Consider the following 23,292-nt stretch of genomic DNA (forward strand, 5'->3'; position numbering starts at 1 on the left):
TGACCTGCCAGTTCTGCTGCGATGCCCTCTCCCTGACCTGCCAGTCCTGCTGAGCTGTGCTCTTCCTGGACCGCCAAACCTGCTGGGCCGCACTCTCGCTGGGCCGCCAGTCCTGCTGAGCTGTGCTCTCGTGGGCCGCCAGTCCTGCTGGGCTGCACTCACGCTGGGCCGCCAGTCCTGCTGACTGCCCTCTCGCTGACCTGCCAGTCCCGCTGGACTGCCCTCTCCCTGACCTGCCAGTCCTGCTGCGATGCCCTCTTCCTGACCTGCCAGTCCTGATGAGCTGCGCTCTCGCTGGGCCGCCTGTCCTGCTGGACTGCGCTTTCGCTGGGCCGCTAGTCCTGCTGGGCCGCACTCTCGCTGGGCCGCCAGTCCTGCTGGGCTGCACTCAGGCTGGGCCACCAGTCCTGCTGGGCCGCTAGTCCTGCTGGGCCACGCTCTCGCTGGGCCGCCAGTCCTGTTGAGCTTGTCTATTTATTACAAATCGCCTTTTACTTTTTTCTCCCCGATCATAAACTGAACTTCCTTCTCAAATGAAGGAGGTAAAGTGACTTTTCAGAAAGACCCAGCACCAGGTCTGTGTCATTGTCCCCTTCATAGGCTGGATCTCTTTGTTCCCGGTGCAACTCCTTTATTTTCAGACCTAGCGTAGAACTTCCATGTTATTTTCCTTTGTTAATGACAGAGTTATTTTGACGCTGATTTTAGAGCACACATTTTGTGTAAACCCTCCTAAAAGGAGCTTGCCCGCTTTAGCATTTGTTTGGAACCACATACTGTACCATTACTTTTTAAGGCACTTTAACCGCATGAATTAGACAGCACATGGGTTGCCCAGAGAGCTCCTGATAACATGCTCTAATAACGAAAGTCTCAAAGTACCTTGATGCTCTGGACGATCTCCCAGCTCTCCACTCCCCCTCCCCAGCCCCATCTGTGTATTTTGCATGAGAACACCCTGTCCTTTCCCTGCAGCCCAATTCCAGGGCTCCTGCACAATTCCCATTGCAGCAGCAATCCTCCACTCCTGCTCTCTGTGTGCACTCAGTGGCTGCTCCCTTCCCTGATACCACCTCTGTGTACACTCAGTGGCTGCTCCCTTCCCTGATACCACCTCTGTGTACATCCACTGAGGATACAGAGGCAGGAAACTGTGTCTCATCACTTCCCTGCTATCCACACCCCCCCCCCCCCCCGAGCCGCTCCTGTTACATGCACTGTATGTTCCCTGCTATCCACTTCCCCCCCCCCCCCCGAGCCGCTCGTGTTACACGCACTGTATGTTCCCTGCTATCCACTTCCCCCCCCCCCCGAGCCGCTCCTGTTACACGCACTGTATGTTCCCTGCTATCCACTTCCCCCCCCCCCCGAGCCGCTCCTGTTACACGCACTGCATGTTCCCTGCTATCCGTCACCCCCAGAGCGCTCCTGTTATGTTCCCTGCAATCCATTCCCCCCCAGCTGCTCCTGTTACACGCACTGTATGTTCCCTGCTATCCGTCACCCCCAGAGCCACTCCTGTTACACGCACTGCATGTTCTCTGCTATCCGTCACCCCCAGAGCCGCTCCTGTTACACGCACTGTATGTTCCCTGCTATCCGTCACCCCCAGAGCCGCTCCTGTTACACGCACTGCATGTTCTCTGCTATCCGTCACCCTCAGAGCCGCTCCTGTTACACGCACTGCATGTTCCCTGCTATCCGTCACCCCCAGAGCCGCTCCTGCTACACGCACTGCATGTTCCCTGCTATCCGTCACCCCCAGAGCCGCTCCTGTTACACGCACTGTATGTTCTCTGCTATCCGTCACCCCCAGAGCCGCTCCTGTTACACGCACTGCATGTTCCCTGCTATCCGTCACCCCCAGAGCCGCTCCTGCTACACGCACTGCATGTTCCCTGCTATCCGTCACCCCCAGAGCCGCTCCTGCTACACGCACTGCATGTTCCCTGCTATCCGCCACCCCCAGAGCCGCTCCTGTTACACGCACTGCATGTTCCCTGCTATCCGTCACCCCCAGAGCCGCTCCTGTTACACGCACTGCATGTTCCCTGCTATCCGTCACCCCCAGAGCCGCTCCTGCTACACGCACTGCATGTTCTCTGCTATCCGTCACCCCCAGAGCCGCTCCTGCTACACGCACTGCATGTTCTCTGCTATCCGTCACCCCGAGAGCCGCTCCTGTTACACGCACTGCATGTTCTCTGCTATCCGTCACCCCCAGAGCCGCTCCTGTTATACGCACTGTATGTTCTCTGCTATCCGTCACCCCCAGAACCGCTCCTGTTACACGCACTGTATGTTCCCTGCTATCCGTCACCCCCAGAGCCGCTCCTGCTACACGCACTGCATGTTCCCTGCTATCCGTCACCCCCAGAGCCGCTCCTGTTACACGCACTGCATGTTCTCTGCTATCCGTCACCCCCAGAGCCGCTCCTGCTACACGCACTGTATGTTCTCTGCTATCCGTCACCCCCAGAGCCGCTCCTGCTACACGCACTGCATGTTCCCTGCTATCCGTCACCCCCAGAGCCGCTCCTGTTACACGCACTGCATGTTCCCTGCTATCCGTCACCCCCAGAGCCGCTCCTGCTACACGCACTGTATGTTCCCTGCTATCCGTCACCCCCAGAGCCGCTCCTGTTACACGCACTGTATGTTCCCTGCTATCCGTCACCCCCAGAGCCGCTCCTGCTACACGCACTGCATGTTCCCTGCTATCCGTCACCCCCAGAGCCGCTCCTGTTACACGCACTGTATGTTCCCTGCTATCCGTCACCCCCAGAGCCGCTCCTGCTACACGCACTGCATGTTGTGTGAAACTGAAAGGGGAGGTTTACATGAGATATTGGCTAAAAGTCCTTTAATCCTTTCATTGCCAAATAAGCCCACAGTGCAGCAACAGAAGGGTTAATACCAATAAATGTTTTGCAGGCCACAAATGAGTCCATGCAAAGCGATACATTCCCCGCCTCTGAGGCCGCGTCCGTTCTGCGCGCGACCCGAACAACAGGCCACACCTCTGTAGGAAGCAAAGCAAATATAACATTCATTTGGGAACCAACAACTGGCCGGTGTTCAGTGCTCCACAGCGAGGCCCTGCCCCAAAGAGCTTGCAGTCTAAAGGTTGTGTCTGAGGCACAACTGGATAAAGTGTCCCGCCAAATGTCACACGGAGCGAACACTGGGATGCACCCTGGCTCGCCCGCGGCTCGCCCGCTAGTCCTTCCGCCCAGTGTCCGTGTTTTGTCTGTCTGCTGCTGGAAATAAACGGTCCGATCGGGTTCTCGTTTCTGATGATGTTTCTCTGTCGGTGTTCGCAGGATCGGATCATGGATTTAGAACGGGTGAGTTGTGCGAGTCCCAGCAAAAGGGGCATAAAAAGGTATGTGAGCTGAACACAGGGCCAGGCAGCGCCCTGACGGTCACGGCCGTTTCACCGCGACCAAATGACCGCCGGTGCTTGGCTGCGACTCACCCCACCTCATGGACACTCCACCGCCGGCCGCTTCGCCGCTAACGTAAGTGACTTACCCTTAAACCCCTGAATACTAATGCTACCCCCTACCCTACAAACCTTAACCCCTTACCCTAAAATCCTTTACACTAACCACCCTAACCACTTAAACCCCTATGGTTAACCCACTACCCTTAAACGTACTTTCTTGTTGATGCTGCTGGCGGTGGAGGGTCCCCCTGCGGCTGGCGGTGGAGGGTCCCCCTGCGGCTGGCGGTGGGGGGTCCCCCTGCGGCTGGCGGTGGGGGGTCCCCCTGTGGCTGGCGGTGGGGGGTCCCCCTGCGGCTGGAGGTGGGGGGTCCCCCTGCGGCTGAGCACTGGCACGGAGCTGGCCGCATTCCGTGCCCTGATGAAGGCGTTGACTTGAATGAGGGGGATGCAAGGATATGAGAGAGTGCGTTATAATGGCGAACACACAGGTTTAATGTGTAACATGCAAATACAATCTGGAATATAATGGGCCTGCTAATGAACAATCCTCTTTACTGGTAGCCCAGAAGCAGTGATTACAACCGATGTCTCCGCCCCGTTCTCGCTCCCTGCTGGCACGTTGCGTGTCCCGAGCTGCAGCACGCCTCGGGTTGCAGCAGCGTTGGGCGCACCTGTAGTATTTTATCTGTAATGCTTTGAATTTTCTAAAAAGCCCTTTTAGCCTATTTGATGATTAACCCCTCTGCTGCCAGCGTCCTGCGTTACTTTGCCAGGGCGGTTGATGACACAGTTCCACATAGTCGGACCACGTTTTGCATGTGGTCTTTCTCTCATCCTGGTCGCTTCACGCGCGTCTGGCGGCGCGTGCACAGATTACAGCTGCGGTCTGTCGATGAGCTATAGGAATTGTGGGGAGGCGGGGCCATGACGGGGCATGTCTACCCTTACATTGGCTGCTCGCCGAGCACGTGACCGCGGCAAGGGAAGACAAAAATCTCGTCTTCCCTGCCATCGTACGCGCCACAGCGGCCCCTGGGGACCTGGCCTTATACCAATGTATCAGACTGAGCGTTACAAGGATACCACCCTATCCTTTATAATATTTACAGTGTGGGAGGCCGAGAGGCTCATAACTTCCGCTGTTACAGCATCTGCAGCGCGCGGCGTCATAAGCGCCCAGGGCTGGCGAGCACGAGAAGAAATGTGCCACTTATTCTGACTCCTTGTCAATGACTATTATTATGCGGTGGCACACCAGGATCTGAATGACACAATTATAGGCTGCCTGCTGCCAAATCCATAATCTCCTGAATTCATTTCCATAGAAATTAGATTGGTTCATATTTTAAGGTGTCAGTCCTGCTCACTCAGCTGTTTTTTTTTTTGTCGAGAGCTGCCGTCCCAGTTAGTAACGTATTTAGCTTACAGGAAGGCATAAGCCCATTTTTAAGCGATTTCCCCCTTTTAAAATATGTTTAATAGCTCGGCAGATTGTGCTTTTTGCGGGTTAAGCTTTTGAGCTTCAATCACGTTTTTGGAAGATGCAGAAGGTGTTTTTGTTTAGGAGTTCCTAGCGAACGCACAGAAGCAATCCCAAACACGCCGTTCTCGGGGGTTGAAACAAAAAGCATTTAAATTTTTTTAGAATGTCACAAAAAAAAAACCACAGTTTAAAAAAAACAAAAAAAAAACCACATTATTTTGTTAAATAGGAAATGAGCTGCATGATTGTACAGTATATTGAGGCGTGTGATATATTGAGGCGTGATGCAGAGACGTACAGTAAATTCTGTACATTGTGTACAAAAATCAGTATGTGAAACTGGGTCTCGCCATTCACTCCTCGCACGGCACATCTCTCCCGTGAGAAAAGGTGTTCAGATGATATGAAAATTCTTCGAGGCAGATTTGTCACAGTCCTATCCGTTCCGTTAACCCTTTCACAGCTGAGGAGGTCTGTGCCACACGTTCATTCAGAATTGAAAGGGCAGCCTTGATTCCCTAAGCACATGATCTCGCAGCTGTAGAGGTGTTTACCCAATTAGTAGTTACAGGAGTCAGCAACGTGAGTACATATCCATAGTGTTTTTGATCCCTCTCTCGCTGCTCTAATTAGCTGAAGCTTTAGCAGGCGAAGCAGTGGACGTGCCAACCATTAAAATCTCACTGGAACTACTAGAAACACGCACAGTTCTGGGGCACAAACAGATTGTAGGATAGATGTGGCTGGGGGCCACCCCAAATTTTTCAGGGGGGGGTGTGGGCGGTTGCAGAGGCCCCGCTCTCTTCCCCAGGCATTTACATTAAATGCCGGCATGAGGCCTCTGTAACTCCACTTACCTTGTCTCCGGCGACGCGTCGCCGTGGCGCCGCAGGATCACGTGATGTCGCATTGCCATGGTCATGTGACCCCGTGGCATCATCTGACGCCGGAGACATGGTATGGAGGGGGTCACGAGCGGGGGGGGGGGGGGCAGTGCAGACAGGGGTGGGGGGCGCAGGGGGGAACGTTTGTGCACCCCTGGGATAGAGGATCTCAATATCAACATGTTAGCCTCTTTTTCAGTATGCTGTGAAGTCACCGGTTCCCGGCGCTGGAGAAGATGTTAGTTTGAGGGAAGGTGATCCCTTCACCAGCACGGGGAAGCCGCTTCACAGCATATTCAATAAGGACCTTAATCTCCACTTGACCCGCTGACCCGTCATAAAGCACCGCAAGGCTTTGCCAAACAGGATTTATCTGTAGGCAGCAGAGACTCATAAAATGAAAATTGTTTATACAGCGCCCCCCTATAGCTTATCTCAATGTGTATATCGATTTATCTTCTTAGTCGTCCTTTGGGTACCCAGTCAGTGACCCCGATGCTTGAAAGGTCAGCGGATCCAAAGACATTTGTGAGATTTATGCCGTTCTCATTCTCTCAATTCAGTAATCTGGCCAAAGCAATGTTCCTAGAAACGGTGCCAGCTGCAAAGTATCCTCGGTTCTATCTGTTTTCTTTTTATTTGTTACTTGATTCATTGGCAAATGGGAAGCAGCTGACAGATTAAACATTAAGGTGGTCTGACACTTCAAATCTGGGGTAACAAACGGCGTTACAAAACTGTGATCTGCTCAAAGGACGGAGCCAGCAGAGGAATCAGTAAAGGTCTCGGCTTCGGCAGTGACAGCTCTGTGATTGGATGCTCTATCTCTTGATCACTGTCCTGTTGCTTAAGCAGATTTTGCTTGTCTTGTGGACACCGAAGAAGCCCTTTTGACCCGCTCACTTTTAGCGTTTACGCCACTTTGTTGCAGTGCATATAGAGGGGGCTAAGCCCGTCTTACTACATTATATCCCACTTCAGGCACAGACTGCAACATCTCCCAGCTTCTCAGTACATAACACGCAGAATCAGTTGACATGTCAATGTACAGATCTGTATGTGGGACAGCCTGGTATGTGTGCACATGTTGTTCTGGTGCTTGGGCTAGTGATGAATACTTGAATAGGGTGCAGCCACCAGACCATAACAAGTCAGTAAAATGTTACACAACTTCCCTGACTTTACAGGTGTCCCTGCAGGGCCCTGGGTGTGTCATAGCACACCCCCCAATGTTGGTAAACAGCACTGTGAAATCAGGAGCTGCACCCACACATCCCGATTTGTGCGCCTAGCTCTATAAATCGCATGGGGGCAATAGAAACGTGGGGTTGAGAGGGGACCAGGATCACGCCCCCCCCCAACTTTAGATTTAATGATCACCAAACTGCTCTCAGTGTACAACAACTAGACCCAAAATATACAGATACAAAGCTGCTCAGCGATCCTTCAGTTAATGAGGATGGTCAGTACCGGGACTTCCCCGTACAAACTAGAATATATCACGCGTCCTCATACTGTAGTTTACCCGTATCGGCAATCTTTGCAGGCTTTTCAGGTGCCATGTTTGCCACCTTTCACCAACATAAATCCCCTGTTCTTTCATTGCTAGCTTTTTGTTGGGTTTGAGTTTGTATTGCTCCAAAGCAGCCCTCTTAATTAAACAGAAGCTAATTAAGGGCCTTTTTGCTTTTTTTTCCCATATCGACACTTAGCCATCTGCATGGTAGAAGTGCTACCTGCGGCTTTTTGTCCTTCTTTTTAAAGATTGATTACTTATAGTAGCTGAGCTGTAGTTAAGGCTGAGATTATATATTGACTTGTGTGTTCTGTTTATTACTCCGAAAACAGCAGCGAGCTGCTAGAGACCTGCTCCCTGAAGCAGAAAGACAATTAAAAGCATTGCCTATTATGATTTGAGTGTCAGGTTTCCTTTACCCGGCTTGTAATTCACAGTGCTCTATGGATATGACACATTGCTTTGCATGTGGTACACTGCTCTCTGCATTTTATCCTGGCTAGCACCTCTCTCTGCGCAGGAGACTGTTACTCTGTAACATGTTATGGCTCCCTCACAGCTGGCAGGGGGGGATCTGACTTTAGTAATGTATGTCAAGTCAAAACATCCTACTGTACATTTCCCCGTGAACCAACCAATGGCAATACACTTGTGTGTGAATGTATCACTGGAAGACACTTATTGCAGAACATGGCACAGCCCCTGGAATTAAGCCTTTTAAAATAAGGACCGGCAAAATAGCCAGACGTCTGCAAGATGCATAGAAATTGCAAGCAATTTGGGAAAGGGGTACAATCTTAATATTGGTGCCTTTAGCAAGGGGAGATAAATGGTCCAAGGGCACAGGGAGCTGGTTCTGTTACTCGTATGGGTCATACACAGCAGTTTAATTTTAATGTGTAGAAGAGTAATTACCATTTTTTGCATTTGTCCATTTTGGAACTTCCCTCTCCCATACTGTATTGTGAGTCGCCCGCTGCAGCAGGAGTAGTGAGGGATTCGGGCAGCAGTAAGGATAATAATGTATCTGCAAGTGTTATTTATAAGGTGCGCGAAGGGACTGCCTTTCCATGCACTATTCCATATGCCCCATACTGGCTGCAGCAATTTAAAGACGATAAACCAGGTTGGATAAGAAACACTAGTGCAGGAGCGGCCAACTCCAGTCCTCAAGGGCCACCAACCGGTCAGGTTTTCAGGATATCTCTGCTTCAGCACAGGTGGCTCAGTTATAATTGCTGAGCCACTGATTGAGCCACCTGTGCTGAAGCAGGGATATCCAGAAAACCTGTTGGTGGCCCTTGAGGACTGGTGTTGGCTGCTCCTGCACTATAGGAACACACACACAGGTCACAATAAATATTTTACTGGCAAGGGGCAGAAAGCAGAATCCAGGTCAGCGCGAGCCATCTTATTCTAGCAACCAATCGCCTGATCGGTATGGATATCCGTGCTCTGTACCTCACATAATGCACGTGTTCTATAGGAATCTGTCCATCTCCGTGGCTGGCTCAATGTATCAAGTTAGTTTCTGCAGAGAGACTTCTACAGTACATCCAGTGTCATCAATGCATGAAAGTACTTCTCTCTATGGCTGCGCTTATAGTGCCGTGCGACAGCGACGCGACGTCGCTCCGAATCAAATACATTGACTCTGCCGCAAGCGTTTATAGTAAGCGCGCGGAGCGGCAACATTTTTTTGAAGCCGGGTCTATTTGATTTTTTTAGAGACAGTCGCCACATGTGACTGTCTCTAAACCAGAGACCACGGCCCGCCCCCTTTCGTGACGTCGCTGGCGACAGTCGCGGAAAATCTAATTATAACTTTCATTGACCGCGACGGGTGACGTCATGGGTCGCCGTCGCCAGCACTATAAGCGCGGCCTAATGTTTCCCACTGTTTATTGTGCATGTAGGGGAAGTGTCCCTACGCAGCGATAGGGAGGAGTTATATGATGCACATATTGTAATGGGATTTTTTCTTGTTTTCCCTTTTCCTTCCATTTCTTTGCACTACATATCTCCAGGGAACTGACGGGCTAAATACAAAGGAATACAGGATATTAATATTTGTACTTTCTGTAAATGAATTGCAGACAGTGTTTGAAATTCTCTGCTTTGCCCTTTTGAGTTTTTATAAGGAACAATTTAACTGTGGGTTTGTTTAGGAAGAGAAAAATAATAGTATACGTAGCAATGCGAGGTGGCATGGGTTTATGTCCGTCCACACTGTATATAAAGCTCAATCCAAAGGTTATTCCATATAATGTAATAGTGATAGGATTTGGGTTCATTGGGTAAGGTGTGATATGTGTGTTCATGGGGTACGGTGTGATATGATTTGTGGGTATGTGTACATGGGGTACTTGTGATATGATTTGTGGGTACATGGGGTACGTTGTGATATTATTTGTGGGTACATGGAGTACGGTGTGATATGATTTGTGGGTACATGGGGTACGGTATGATATGATTTGTATGTTCATGGGGTACGGTGTGATAATGTGTGTACATGGGGTACTTGTGATATGATTAGTGGGTACATGGGGTACATGTGATATGATTTGTGGGTACATGGGGTACGTTGTGATATGATTTGTGGGTACATGGGGTACGGTATGATATGATTTGTGGGTACATGGGGTACGGTATGATATGATTTGTGGGTACATGGGGTACGGTATGATATGATTTGTGGGTACATGGGGTACGGTATGATATGATTTGTGGGTACATGGGGTACGGTATGATATGATTTGTGGGTACATGGGGTATGGTATGATATGATTTGTGGGTACATGGGGTACGGTATGATATGATTTGTGGGTACATGGGGTACGGTGTGATATGATAAAGCAGAGGTGGGCACTTTGGATCCTTTATCAACATTCTATTTATTGAGCCAAGACATTCCTTGGGATGGACAAAACATAATATTACATTTGTGTTATTTATTGAGCACCTGACAGAAATGGAACGTGTGCATGCTCAGCTGCTCTGCCGTCTCATCTTCGGGGCTTCCCTTTCTCTCACCAGAGTACACGAATGGCTTTGGATCACTTGGAATCTGTTCCAGAGAAGCTCGGTCTCCTGGAAGACATAAAAGACCTTAGTGTGAGTGAGTCATTTCTTCATAGCTGTGCAAATATACACAACACTGTGCTAAAAGGTGGAGAAACGCAGACACAATAAAGATGCGCTTGGGACAGGTCACATGTTAGCGTTTATTACTGACTTTAAGGAACCTTCACTCATTGCCATCCCACAAATCCCAGAATGCCATTTATCCAGTGGTAACCAAACTCCTTAAGTTCTTTATTGCAAATACGAACACTGAAGTCTAACAATGTAATTCCACCAACTTTACATGTTTGATTTACATGGAACGATCGCTACCACCTTAAGTCCCCTTAATGGTATTCCTATATTTAAGACAAAAAAAGGAGTCTTAAGCACTTTGGATTTGCAAAAAAAGGGCATTTATTTTAGCCAGAACAAAAACCGACGTTCTGGCTATCAGAGCAGCCATATCATTGAGAAGGGCGGCACTTACAGCCGAAACGCGGTTTTCTTAAAAATTCACACTCCCCTCCGTTTATTCTCTGTGATGTGAGTGAAAACAAAAGAATCTTTTCAAGCCTTCAAAAATAATTGTAAAATAGTTATATCTGTTTGATGGCGTTTCTTAGATACTTAACCACCTCATTTTAACCTGCGAAACGTATCACTGCATATCTGTTTTGATCCTGCATGGGAGCACGGACTGTGAAAAGATACCGCTTATCTCCTAACAGCACCGAAAATGTACAAGCAGCTATCTGTAGCTCTACACCAGGGGTCCCGTCCCCCCAAACAGGTCAGGTTTTCAGGATATTCCTTCTTCAGCACAGGTGGCTCAGTCCTAGGCTGTCACCTGTGCTGAAGCAGGGATATGCTGAAAACCTGGGTGTTGAGGGCTGGGATTGAGAACCCCTGTCTGCACCATCTGAGAGGATCAAGGTTTATTGAGCGACTAACAAAAATATGTTTGTTCCAAAAGTGAAGGAACTGGGGGTGAGGGGGGTATCTTTAAACTCCAGACCCCAAGAGCTGAGAAACTGGAAGGCGTTTTCACAATGTTCATTTGTAATGAATAGGCCCTCAGGACATTTGTATTCACTGATCCAATGAAATATTCCGGTGTAAGGGAACAAAAGGGGAAATAGCGCACAGAGGAACCTTGAGAAAATTATATGAATGAAGCTGACATGAATGGGCCCTATTCTTCGCCCTGGAATGTCCGTGCGCCGCTCAACCCTGCAGCCACAATTAGTTTCTGTGGAGGGAGAGTAGATCGTATGAAGAGAGAGATGGGAATACATGGACCAGCCCAATCTCTGCCATGAGAAATGCATTGTTCTGCATTGTAATCTCAGACTTCTTGATGTATATGATTAACCTACTCGAGGCCTGGCTGAGCTGCAGCATCTCGATATGTATGTAATGTTTATGCAGAGGAGCACTCCGAGGTTATCAAGATCCGAAATACTTTATTTAGTCCATCTTCATACAAAAGGTTCAAAAATGAGCAATGTTTCGGGACAAAATTGGCCCTTTATCAAGCGCCTCACGAACACGCCCTTCAGTAAAGGGACAATTTTGGCCCCAAAATGTCGCTGATTTTTGTAACCTTTTGTATGAAGATGGACTAAAGAAAGTATTTTGTATTTTTATAACCTCGGTAACTTTTGTTCCTGTGGGTGTGTCTGTGTGGCCAGCGATGGTCTTACCAGCACCCGGATAAAATACGTTTTAGATTTGATTACACTTTGAGTGCTCCTGTTCTGCTGTCTTCTATTTAATGTTCATGTATTGCAAGTTATCTCTGCAGTGCACCATAAGAACACAGGCTATGGATGTGATACTATACTATGTGGTCTATATAAAAATATATACATACATACACCACACACACACACTCCAGGACTTTAGTGCATATTTTATTAATACAGGTCAGCATATCCTTCCTCTATGGAGAACGGTTCCCTAAAGAACCAAACTGTTGACCTGTATTGATAAAATATTTATGCACTAAATGAAATGAATTGCACATAGATATATATATATATATATAGATATAACAAAAAACAAAAATAAATCGGCGCTAGGCTGGGAATAACACAATTTATGAACTTGTGATAAAAAATGTGCAAATGTGAATATAAATAATATAGTGCAAAACAAGTAGTGAAGGAGGATACTGTGCCTATAGGATGCAGCTCTAATTAGGATATGCCTATCTAGTATGGATTAGAAAATATAAATAGATATATACACACCCACTACAAAAATAAGCGCACCAGAGAAACCTATATGTAGGGAGAAGGATGTCCCTGCCTTATAATGTAAAACCCACAAGCTAGGGAGACAAGGACCCCAATAGTAGCACTCTGTTACCTAAGTGGATGATTATCCAATTAGGTGACAGAGTGCTACTATTGGGGTCCTTTTCTCCTTAGTTGTCATTATCTTCGCCCCAACCAGCACCATCACCTTCAATATAGCACTACTAAGCTGAAGCGGGGGTGTCTCCACAGTGTAGAACTCATAAGCTAGTTGGTATGGGGGAGAGAGAGACTATGAAACCCAGTGTTCCCATTAAGATGGTCCACATACAAATTTGGATAGAATCATGGCTGAAGAGGAGCTGGGGCTCAGCACATGATCATGGTACAATTTGGAAATGTATTGCTGGCGAGACCGAGAGAAATCTAGGTGCTGTCGTTGAACACTTGGGATTGGCTGTAGGTGGAAGTACCAGACCATAGGTCCGGGTTTAAGGTATGCTCCTGCCGTAACATTGTATAAAGAGTTATTTTATCTAAACAATGTAAAACGTTGGGATGTGTGTAGCGTGCTGGGAATAAGGAACAGGGTTTGAAGTCATGGTTACTGTCTGCATATCCTGATAGATGGGCAGCGTAAGGCAGCTCCGCGAGGACTTGTCAGAGTTTCAAATGTATGTCTGAGACGAGAAGGAGCTATTCTGTGCTTTGGGGTATAGTAATGCGGTTGGGTAAGGTCGACGAGCTGAGTGCTTGCAGTATTCAGATTGGCCAATTATACAATATATTATACAATTGATTTATTGTAATTGTACAATAAATCATGTTTGTTTTTTCCCCGCTGTAAGATTCTGTATGGCTGTTCTGTTCCCGGAAATGATTCCCTGATTTTCGGTGCAGATTCACAGTAAATGAGTTTCAGTCTTTCATTCTGCCTCAGGTATCGAATCGGGTGGCTGGTCAAAGTGGGAAGATTTCATCCTCTGCAGCAGGGGAACGTTAGTCATGGGCAGATGAGGGTATTGTAGGGGAATGGATGGGGTATCGGATGCTGCAGGAAGGATAACTAGGTAGATAGAAAAACCATGGACAGAGGAGAGACAGAATTGGTCTGCAGGAAGAGGACAGAGCAAAGTGTACAAATGGCAGGTGTCGGGCTTCTTTTTATATAGCACCTTCCATTTCCAAAATGCTTTATAATTATACTACACACAGCAGCATCTTGGGTGGAATCCAGAATTTTAAAGGTAACAAAGCAATAACGTCATTACCCAATTAAATGCAGGTAACGGAAGTACAAGATAAAGGGGTTTGCCCAAGACCCCACAATGTATAAGTGATTGCCTGGATCTGAACTCACAAACTTGGGTATATACCACCTTTTAGTTGGAGGAGGGAGGAAGAGTGTCAAATGAAGGGTTCTGGCTGGTAGTCAAATGAAGGGTTCTGGCTGGTAGTCAAATTAAGGGTTCTGGCTGGTAGAGTCAATGGAAGCCTTCTGGCTGGTAGTCAATGGAAGGGTTCTGGCTGGTAGAGTCAATGGAAGGGTTCTGGCTGGTAGAGTCAATGGAAGGGTTCTGGCTGGTAGAGTCAATGGAAGGGTTCTGGCTGGTAGTCAATGGAATGGTTATGGCTCCTAGTGTCAATAGAAGGGTTCTGGCTCCTAGTCGGGTCAATGGAAGGGTTCTGGCTGGTAGTCAATGGAATGGTTCTGGCTCCTAGTGTCAATGGAAGGGTTCTGGCTCCTAGTGTCAATTGAAGGGTTCTGGCTGGTAGAGTCAATAGAAGAGCTCTGGCTGGTAGTGTCTCTCACTTTGCTTTAGGCTTTTGCTGTTCACTTCAGAGCTCCATATACAAACATGTTCCCTGTATCACCAGGCTGTGCCTTAGTGTGCAAATTATTTGCCCCTGTTAGAGCTCCTGGGGGGGAAACGGTGATCTCATGCACCCCATGTGTTCATTACAGGACTCCCATCAGCAGAGGGAAGTGATTGAGGAGCGCTACGCTCAGTACAGAGAGATCGTGGGATCCCTGCAGCAGCAGCTGGAAGATTCCAAGCGCAGGATCCAGGAATACAGGGTAACTCTCCCCTTCTCTGTTTATTCATTCCCCAGCAGTAATATCTTGCACATTTAATTCCAAAGAGCATTCCAGAAGCATTCACGCAGCCACCTCTGGGCTGGAACCTGCCACGCAGTAGATATGTCTGAAAGGTATACATGAGGTACAACCCGGACACGTGTTTTAGAGTTTGACGGATACTAAAGCCAGGAAAGAATCTGTAGGTCCACATGCTGGCAGCACTGTCAATTTCTGCACTTGTGTTTTTAAAGTATATGCAAGTAGGAGCATTGCAATTACCGCTTTAGTGCTGGAACTCGCGGCTTTGTGGGGGGCTTTTTGGCAGAAGGGAGCTTAACATCCTGCATGGATTGTTCTCCCATCTATTACAAGTCTTGTTTTACTGGCCATTATGCGAACTGTAAGCGCTGGTTATCACCGCGTCTCCGCAGCCGGCATTAATTGTTGGGTTTTTGTCTTTGCATCGGATGTTATTGCTGTCCGACAGGGAAAGCAGAGGGACAAAAGCAGGTCTAATGTGATCACCACTGGCAGCTCAGGATCCCACAAGCCAAAGCCAATATGCACTAGAACAGGAGTGGCCAACTCCAGTCCTCAGGGGCCACCAACTGGCTCTTCGACTGAGCCACCTGTGCTGAAGAAGGGCAATCCTTAAAACCTGACTTGTTGGTGGCCCTTGAGGACTAGAGTTGGCCGCCGCTGCACTAGAATATCCACGCATAGTACAGCCGCTAACAGCACACATGGTGCACTGGTATTTTCTTACCCCCACTACTTTGGTCCTTAATTACCAAACATTTTTATCGCAACAAGAAGAAACCACAAACCTAGATTTTGAAAGCAGGGAAGGACCATTTAGCCCCGGAGTCCTCAAGTCCACTCCAACAGGTCGGGTTTTAAGGATATCCCAGCTTCAGCATAGGAGGCTCAATCAGTGGCTCAGCAAAGACTGAGCCACTGATTGAGCCACCTGTGCTGAAGCTGAGATCCTTAAAACCCGACCTGTTGAGGGGGGTGGGTGGAGTCTTGAGGCTGACCTGTTGGGGGGTGGGGGGAGGTCTTTGAGGCTGACCTGTTGGGGGGGCGTGGGGCAATCTTGAGGCTGACCTGTTGGGGGGAGGTCTTGAGGACTGAAGTTGAGCACCCCTGTTTTTAGCCCACCTTCTTTGCACATATTTCTAAGCTGCTACAAAGTATCAGACCCTGTTTCCTCCCTGGCTTCTTTCTGTATTCCGCACGACCCCTGGGCTGTACCAAGCAATTCCAAATTCCTTTACTCTTTAAACCTTGACTACCTCTGCAGGAAGGCTGTGTCATGTATCCAGGTATCTCCAGTGAAGATTCCCCATGCACCATATGCCCATGTACTCTGCAGCATTCCTCTTTCTTTACAAGCACTTCCATCCTGCTCGTTAATAACCTTGTTGAATTCGTCACCAACTCTCTCAGTATCTTGCCTCTATTAGGAAGAGGGATTCCTGAATGAATGAAGAGCACTTTGGGTTTATCATACGACATGTGCAGCTCTGTACACACGGTCAGCATAACACACTCCAGAAAGACCGCTTCCGGCTGCTGTGAAATAATTAACGCAGTCGTGTTCCAGCGTGAGACGAGAACTCAATTGTTTCACAGATTCTTGTTTGGGTCCTGGGGGTAAAGCTGCTTTTGATCCAATTAACCTTTTCCCTGCCTGATCGGTGCAGGCCCTGGCACGCTGAGCTGTGTGCATCAGACTGTGCAGCCAGGATCTTGTGATGCGCGATCTGTCTGCTGGGGCACAGATGTGCCAGGGAGAAGGGTCAGTAATTCTAACAAGAGATGACAGCTGTTCTGTGAAGAGCAGGGCACAGAGATGGCGAGAGGAGGGAGATGGGAGTGAGAAATAGGAGAAGCCTACTATTTAACTCATCTACTGCCAATGTTGCATGCAGGTCCCTTCCAGTAGCAAAGGGGGCAATTCCCCTGCTATAAATGAAACTGGATCTCCCCTGGGTGGGGATAATTAGGTCTGTACCTTACTAGAATGTCCCAATATACCACTTAGATTGTAAGCTCTGTAGGGCAGGAATTCCCTTTCCTACTGTCTGTGAGTACATTGCACTTACTGTATTATAATACCCTGTATTCTATTGTCCACTGTTGTTGCTACAGTACTGTATATAAATACACATACATACTACACACACACACACACACACATACACACGCACACACACACACACATACACACACACACCAGCCTTAGTCATAAAAGGTGTATATTGATCCAAGAGAAATTATCCCCAACAACAGAACCTCTCTGTCCCTGTCTCAAAATTTCCATCATCCTCACACCTTTTCTCTCTCTTTTTTTTCCCATCAATCTAGTCATATTATCTTTTTTCTCCTTTTTTTTTCTCTCTTTCCGCCTTATCTTCACACAACAGGACGCTGTGTTTGTTATTGGGAAGCTGTAGAGAATGACCCAGTGGGGGTCCCAGTCTCTCCCCTCATGTTACTCCCAGTGAGCGGTCCTAGATGTCCCCTTCATGTGGGTACTTCAGATTATTGAAATGTTGTTTTTTTTTTTTATTGCCTTCTTTTTAAGGAAGAGAAAACAAAAGCCGACGCCCACAGCACACGTCTCACAGCGATGTCGTCATCATTACGAGGCCAGAACAGCTTCCTGACCAGCTCTCTGCGCTCAGACTCTGGCTGTAGGTATCTTTGTGTATCTGCTTTGATAAACGGGTCCCTAGTGCTGACAGAAACGTGATCACGCCGTGTGACACTCCCTTATAGGAAGCATTACTGGCGTTCAGATGAGACCATGCAAAGATAACAAGGATATCCCGAAAACGTCATCGTGCTGCCTGTTACAGCTCAGCCTGGACCACAGGCCGCTGGGCTTTATTTCACCTCTTAACACTGATCACTACAGCTCAGTCCGAGCCCTTCCGTTGGGGAACCAGCAATGTTACAAGACGGGCGTAATCTGGTGGGTGGTAAATAAACCATCCAGGGCATGTGGGGATTACGGTACTAGTCTTAGATGCATGACTTTGTGGGTCCAAGCGAAGCTGCCTACACTTAAACCCTCTCCCTTGGAGGCTGCAGACCAAAGTGCTAGAAAATGGGCGTTCCCTACAGTGGAAGGAAGGGTCATTCTGTACTTTATTGGCCACCTGTCCCTTCCGTGTGTTCTATATGAGAATCCCGGGGCAGGATTTGTTTGGACCATGCTTCCCTTCTGCATTCGCCAACGCTCACTAATGTTCTGTGACGCACTTATGTGGAGTCGGTCTCACCGATCTTTAGCATAAATGGGCAATGGACACATGGTGCATCTTCTTAACTCTTTCACTGCACTGGAGGTGGAGGGAGGGTAATTGGTATTTTAACCAGTTGGGGGCAGCGCAGCACAGGAGACCTTTGCTATTCTGTGATTTCAAAGACCAGCAATGCTTTCATTTTTCTCCAGACCTTTGACCCACTGAGTGTACCCCTTCGGCTCCTGTGTTACTATGACAGAAGTCACTCGCCCCAAGGGACAGTAGCAACGATAGCTGACCAGAGCAGGTGACCCAATGAGACTGTGTCTCTAGAAAAGCAAGAACAGAAACAGAATGGGCCAATAGCCCATACAGCATGTCTCTTTTTATAAAGGGCGACACAGAGACCGAAGTAAACTGTGGTCCTTTGAGTCTGTCCCTCTTACAGCAGAGACACAGTGACCGAGGCCTAATTACCGACAAGGTCTGTCACTTAACACTGAGGCACAGACACAAGTGATCTACGTCCCATCAAGTCTCCCAGTCCCGTAAAGAGGGACAAAGTGAAAATGTCCTTGTGACCCATGAAGTTTGACCCCAGTTCCTTAGCAGTGAAGTGGTTTATTTGAGCTGAGTTAGTACATTCATCTGGCTGTTTATCCCCAGTACAGATAATCAGTTCAGGCTGCATTCCTGGATCTCTTCCCAGTAGTAGTATTGTGTGTGTTGGGGGGCTCAGACACTAGGTGGGCTGTGTTCCTTGGCTCTCCCCAGACTCTCATTCCGAGGTCTCGGAGATACACATTACATTGTAAAGATATCAGTAGATGGGACATTCTTTACTTTATATCCTGTCATGTTCTGTTTGGCAGATTGAATATGTAATGTCAGTTTTAATCTTCCTTAACTAGAATATGAAAGCGATCCGTCAAGGAAAGGAAAACCGTGTCCCAAGGCAGAGAACAGACGGGGGCTACATGCCCCAATGTCTTCCTCTATTAAACCTGCTGTGAAGCAGCTTCCCTGTACAAGAGACTGGGACTCAAATCTGCCCCAGCACCAGGAAGAGGCTTCACCACATATTGAGTAAGGCCTACGGATAAGAGCGAAGGGGCAAGAGAGACTGGGGCAGAGCGAGAAATGGGGCAAAATTGCAAATGTGGGAAGGGAGTGAGGAAAACTAGAGAGGGAGAGACTGGCAGAGGAGGACGAGATTGGGTGTAGAGAGAGGGAGAGAAGGACGGGGTAAAGAGGGGAAAGGCTGATTTCGCCGCCCCAGGAGTACTCAATACCCTGCAAGATCATGCAGCAATGTTACTTTATATGCCAATGAGCAGCTGTCTGTTACTCTTTGCCGACCCACAGGTAGGTAGTAATGTGACTGGTCACCGTTTCTCTCATTGTAGGATAGTAGCGATGTGTCCTTGACCATTTCTCTCCAAGGCTGAAAGGGTTAACTAGCCACCCACCCTGGTTCCTGCGCTCACCCCGCTTTCTCTCCCCCACCCACAGCTCCTGTGAAGAGGATACTTCCTCTGCATTTTGATGGACTCGGGGACAACTCGCTGAGAGTCGCAATGAAGGGGACGGCATTCTAAAGAGAGCCACCACCAGCACACAGCATTCTGGGATCCCACAAACCCACAAGAACATGGGCGGCCAACTCCAGTCCTCAAGGGCCCCCAACAGGTCAGGTTTTAAGGATATTCCTGCTTCAGCACAGGTGGCTGTCGTTGACTGAGACACTGATTCAGCCACCTTTTCTGAAGCACGAATAGCCTTAAAACCTGACCTGTTGGTGGTTTTTGAGGACTGGAGTTGGCCACTCCTGCACTATACACGCAGGGTACAGCAGCTAACGGCGCCTCTCTTCCTGCAGTGGAGAGGAGTGCCTGGTCTGCCACAGAATATCAAGGTGATCAAAGCTAGGACGCTCCGAAATGACGCAGGTGTATCCCGTGTTGGCCGACGTGAGAGTACTAGGGGAGGACCATTAATATTGTATAAACCACTCAAACAGCAAGAGCTTTGCCCCAGTGTGTGTTTCAAAGCCGGCAGTTCCACTATTTGCAGCTTCAGTTCTTCCTGGAAGTTTATTGAATGTTTCCCATTATTGTGTGTGCGCATGTGTGTGTGCGCATGTGTCTGTGTGCGCGTGTGTGTGTGCACGTGCATAGTTTTCATAAATACTGCTGCTTATTTAAAATTGAATCCTCCCAAAAAATATTGTATATTGTTCTGAAGGAAATCCCTTTCTATCAATTTTTCTCGTATTAATTTGGTGCTTTTTTTTAACCATTGCTAAATATATAAAGTAAGTGATTTGCTAAATGTTTGTAAGCTCGTTTTATGTCGCACACATTGAATATTTTACATTATCAGTTTTAATCAGGTTTTATTAACCCTTTCTGTGCTGCCATATAAAGCACAAAAGGGGTTAAAGGGACATGTAGAGGATCCTACGTGCTGTGGTTAACCCCCTCACTACTCTAGAGCTAAGGATCAAATAGACCCCATAAACATACACTACTATAACCGCTCCGGGATAGGTGCTGAATATTTCATGCTTTTAAGGTGAGTTACGGAATGAAGTCGGAGATAACACAGCTTAGGTCTGCGATACATGATGATGAAGGTGAAAAAAAATGAATGCATAGAAATGCAGACATTGATTTGTGGTGTTATGTGTATTGCATAATTCCTCTTATTGCTCAATATAACTGCTCCCTTTTACTCCTCCTGTTGCCCAATATAACCGCTCCCTATAACTCCTCCTATTGCCCCATATAACCTCTTCCTATAACTCATCCTATGGCCCAATATAACCGCTCCCTATAACTCCTCCTATTGCCCCATATAACCTCTTCCTATAACATCCTATGGCCCAATATAACCATGCCCTATAACTCCTCCTATTGCCCCATATAGCCTCTCCCTATAACTCCTCCTATTGCCCCATATAGCCTCTTCCTATAACTCATCCTATTGTCCAATGTAACCGCGCCCTATAACTCCTCCTATTACACCATATAATCTCTCCCTATAACTCCTATTACCCCATATAACTGCTCTTTATAACTCCTCCTATTACCCCATATAACCGCTCCCTATAACTCCTATTACACCATATAACCGCTCCCTATAACTCCTCCTGTTACTCCATATAACCTCTCCCTATAACGCCTCCTGTTACTCCATATAACCTCTCCCTATAACGCCTCCGGTTACTCCATATAACCTCTCCCTATAACGCCTCCTGTTACTCCATATAACCACTTCCTATAACTCCTCCTATTACCCCATATAACCACTCCCTATAACTCCTCCTATTACCCCATATAACTGCTCCCTATAACTCCTCCTATTACCCCATATAACTGTTCCCTATAACGCCTCCTATTACCCCATATAACTGTTCCCTATAACGCCTCCTATTACCCCATATAACCGCTCCCTATAACTCCTCCTATTACCCCATATAACCGCTCCCTATAACTCCTCCTATTACCCCATATAACTGCTCCCTATAACTCCTCCTATTACCCCATATAACGCTCCCTATACCTCCTCCTAATGTCCTGTGTAACCGCTTGCACATCGCTCGCTGAATGGGGCCGTAGTGTGACAGCCCAGGTGTCTGCCATCTTTCTCACAGGACATGTACTGCTGGTTTCTCCCCTGATTCGGACGGAGTCTCCTGTCATGTCCTAGCCTTTCCGTTTGTGTTGGAACACGCAGCGCTGCTTTGATGTTCTGATAAGAGCAAAGTGCTTCCTCCTGCAGAAGGGAACAGAAACTTTACCTGGCTTCAGGAAACATTGCGATCCTTCCAGCATTGCTGTAATTTAGGGGGGGTTCTAATATGGCGCGTATTAACCCCATCACTGCCCGGCGCTAGTAATGTGTCCGTTGCTCTTCTGGCAGCGAGAAGATTAAAGTTGTTGTGTCCTCTGCTCTCCGTATGTGAGATGATTTGGATTCTCATTCGTTGCTGCTTATGCCTGCAGCACACCCCAAGAGCAATGAATGGATTACGTGCTCAGCATCGCTGTATAAGGCCGCATCCTGGCAGAGAGCTCGCTTAAGCGCTGTGCGATGAATTACGTAATGTCAATGTGATCATCTACAGTGCGCGTTCCACGGAGAAAAGCTTGGGGAGACAAATTATTTTGTACTTGCCACGCGATGGCCGGGTCACGTGAACGGTTTGCGCAATGAGGGCGAACACGTCACGGCCACGCTCCCAACACACTCCCCCCTGCGCGAAAACCAACAATTTTTAACAGGACATGAATCGCCCCAGCTTCATCAGCTCGTGGCATCACGGCGCCCGAGAGCCCGCGCATTCCACGTGGATGCGGCCTAATGCAGCATGCTCATTTTAATGGAGGATTTTGCAGGTGTTCTGTTGAATTTGTTCCTGTAATCAGTGGTCTGCAAAGCTGCCGGCTAGAAGGGGAATATACAGGGACAACAGCTTCTCTAGCAGTGTGTGATAATGATATTCAGTACTCCAAAATGGTGTAACACGTAGCGTGGAATATACAACACTCCTCCTAAATAAATAAATGCGTGATCGGGGACTTTTTTAGGGAATGGTCAGCACCAGATATTTTTGGGGACCCGAGAAAAAGTAATTAGCATCATTATTTGTGCAACACTGAAAAAGTCATGGATTTCACCGTGTAGCATGCAGTATGGAGATGGGATAATGAGAGACGTAAGGGGCAGGGGACTGGGCCCCCTATTCCCACGGAGACCACTGCCGGGGTCAGAGAATAGACCCAATCTCGTGTGAGTTGAGCTGTTCTCAGGATGCAGGATTATCTTGTAGTACCATGGCAAGCACAGATCCGATAACACCTCGCCAGAGTGCTGATTAGCATCTATCGGCTCAGCAGGGCTTAATTAGCTTCTTTAGAAACCTACATTGCAGCCAGCTCCCTGTTAGCTCTGCTGAGGGGTTTCTGCGTTCAGTTTAGGGGGGAGGGAGTTTCCCGGGCAAATCTCTGCAGTTGAAGCTGCATTTTATTTTAGTGGTGAGATTGTACAATAAATGGTGCTGCTCTATATATTGATACGGAGTACATCTCTAGAAAGGTCCTTGCCAGAGAAGACCACAGCGCATTGCAATTCATCTGGCCGTGATGGCGTTAATGTCCATTCATCCAGGTCCATTGTCACTGATTTGTATGATCGGACACATGAATGGAGTCGCACAGATAACATTACAGGTTCTCCTGTTGGCCATATAACTGGTTTGTGTCCCTGCCTTCATTTGCACACACACATTAATTACT

The 23,292-nt window shown here is 47.9% G+C and overlaps 1 protein-coding gene across 10 annotated transcripts in view; it reads left to right on the top strand.

Annotated features, from left to right (window-relative positions):
• The window catches only part of CEP128 (centrosomal protein 128), a 137,156-nt gene extending 115,925 nt beyond the window's left edge, over window positions 1–21,231 (top strand). For 5 of the 10 annotated variants that reach the window (XM_075614636.1, XM_075614637.1, XM_075614635.1 and 2 more), the window contains 5 exons: window positions 3,324–3,347; window positions 10,368–10,445; window positions 14,622–14,735; window positions 17,329–17,437; window positions 19,505–21,229. In XM_075614636.1, the coding sequence (XP_075470751.1) occupies window positions 3,324–3,347; window positions 10,368–10,445; window positions 14,622–14,735; window positions 17,329–17,437; window positions 19,505–19,590 (411 nt within the window). In that variant the 3' untranslated portion in view covers window positions 19,591–21,229. Of the gene's footprint in view, window positions 1–3,323; window positions 3,386–10,367; window positions 10,446–14,621; window positions 14,736–17,328; window positions 17,438–19,504 lie in introns of those variants that run through there. The other 5 variants (XR_012803896.1, XR_012803897.1, XM_075614640.1 and 2 more) reach the window with 4 other exon arrangements.
• The last annotated feature ends 2,061 nt before the right edge of the window (window positions 21,232–23,292 follow it).

Source organism: Ascaphus truei, chromosome 9 (assembly GCF_040206685.1).
Source record: "Ascaphus truei isolate aAscTru1 chromosome 9, aAscTru1.hap1, whole genome shotgun sequence".
Classification (NCBI taxonomy): domain Eukaryota; kingdom Metazoa; phylum Chordata; class Amphibia; order Anura; family Ascaphidae; genus Ascaphus; species Ascaphus truei.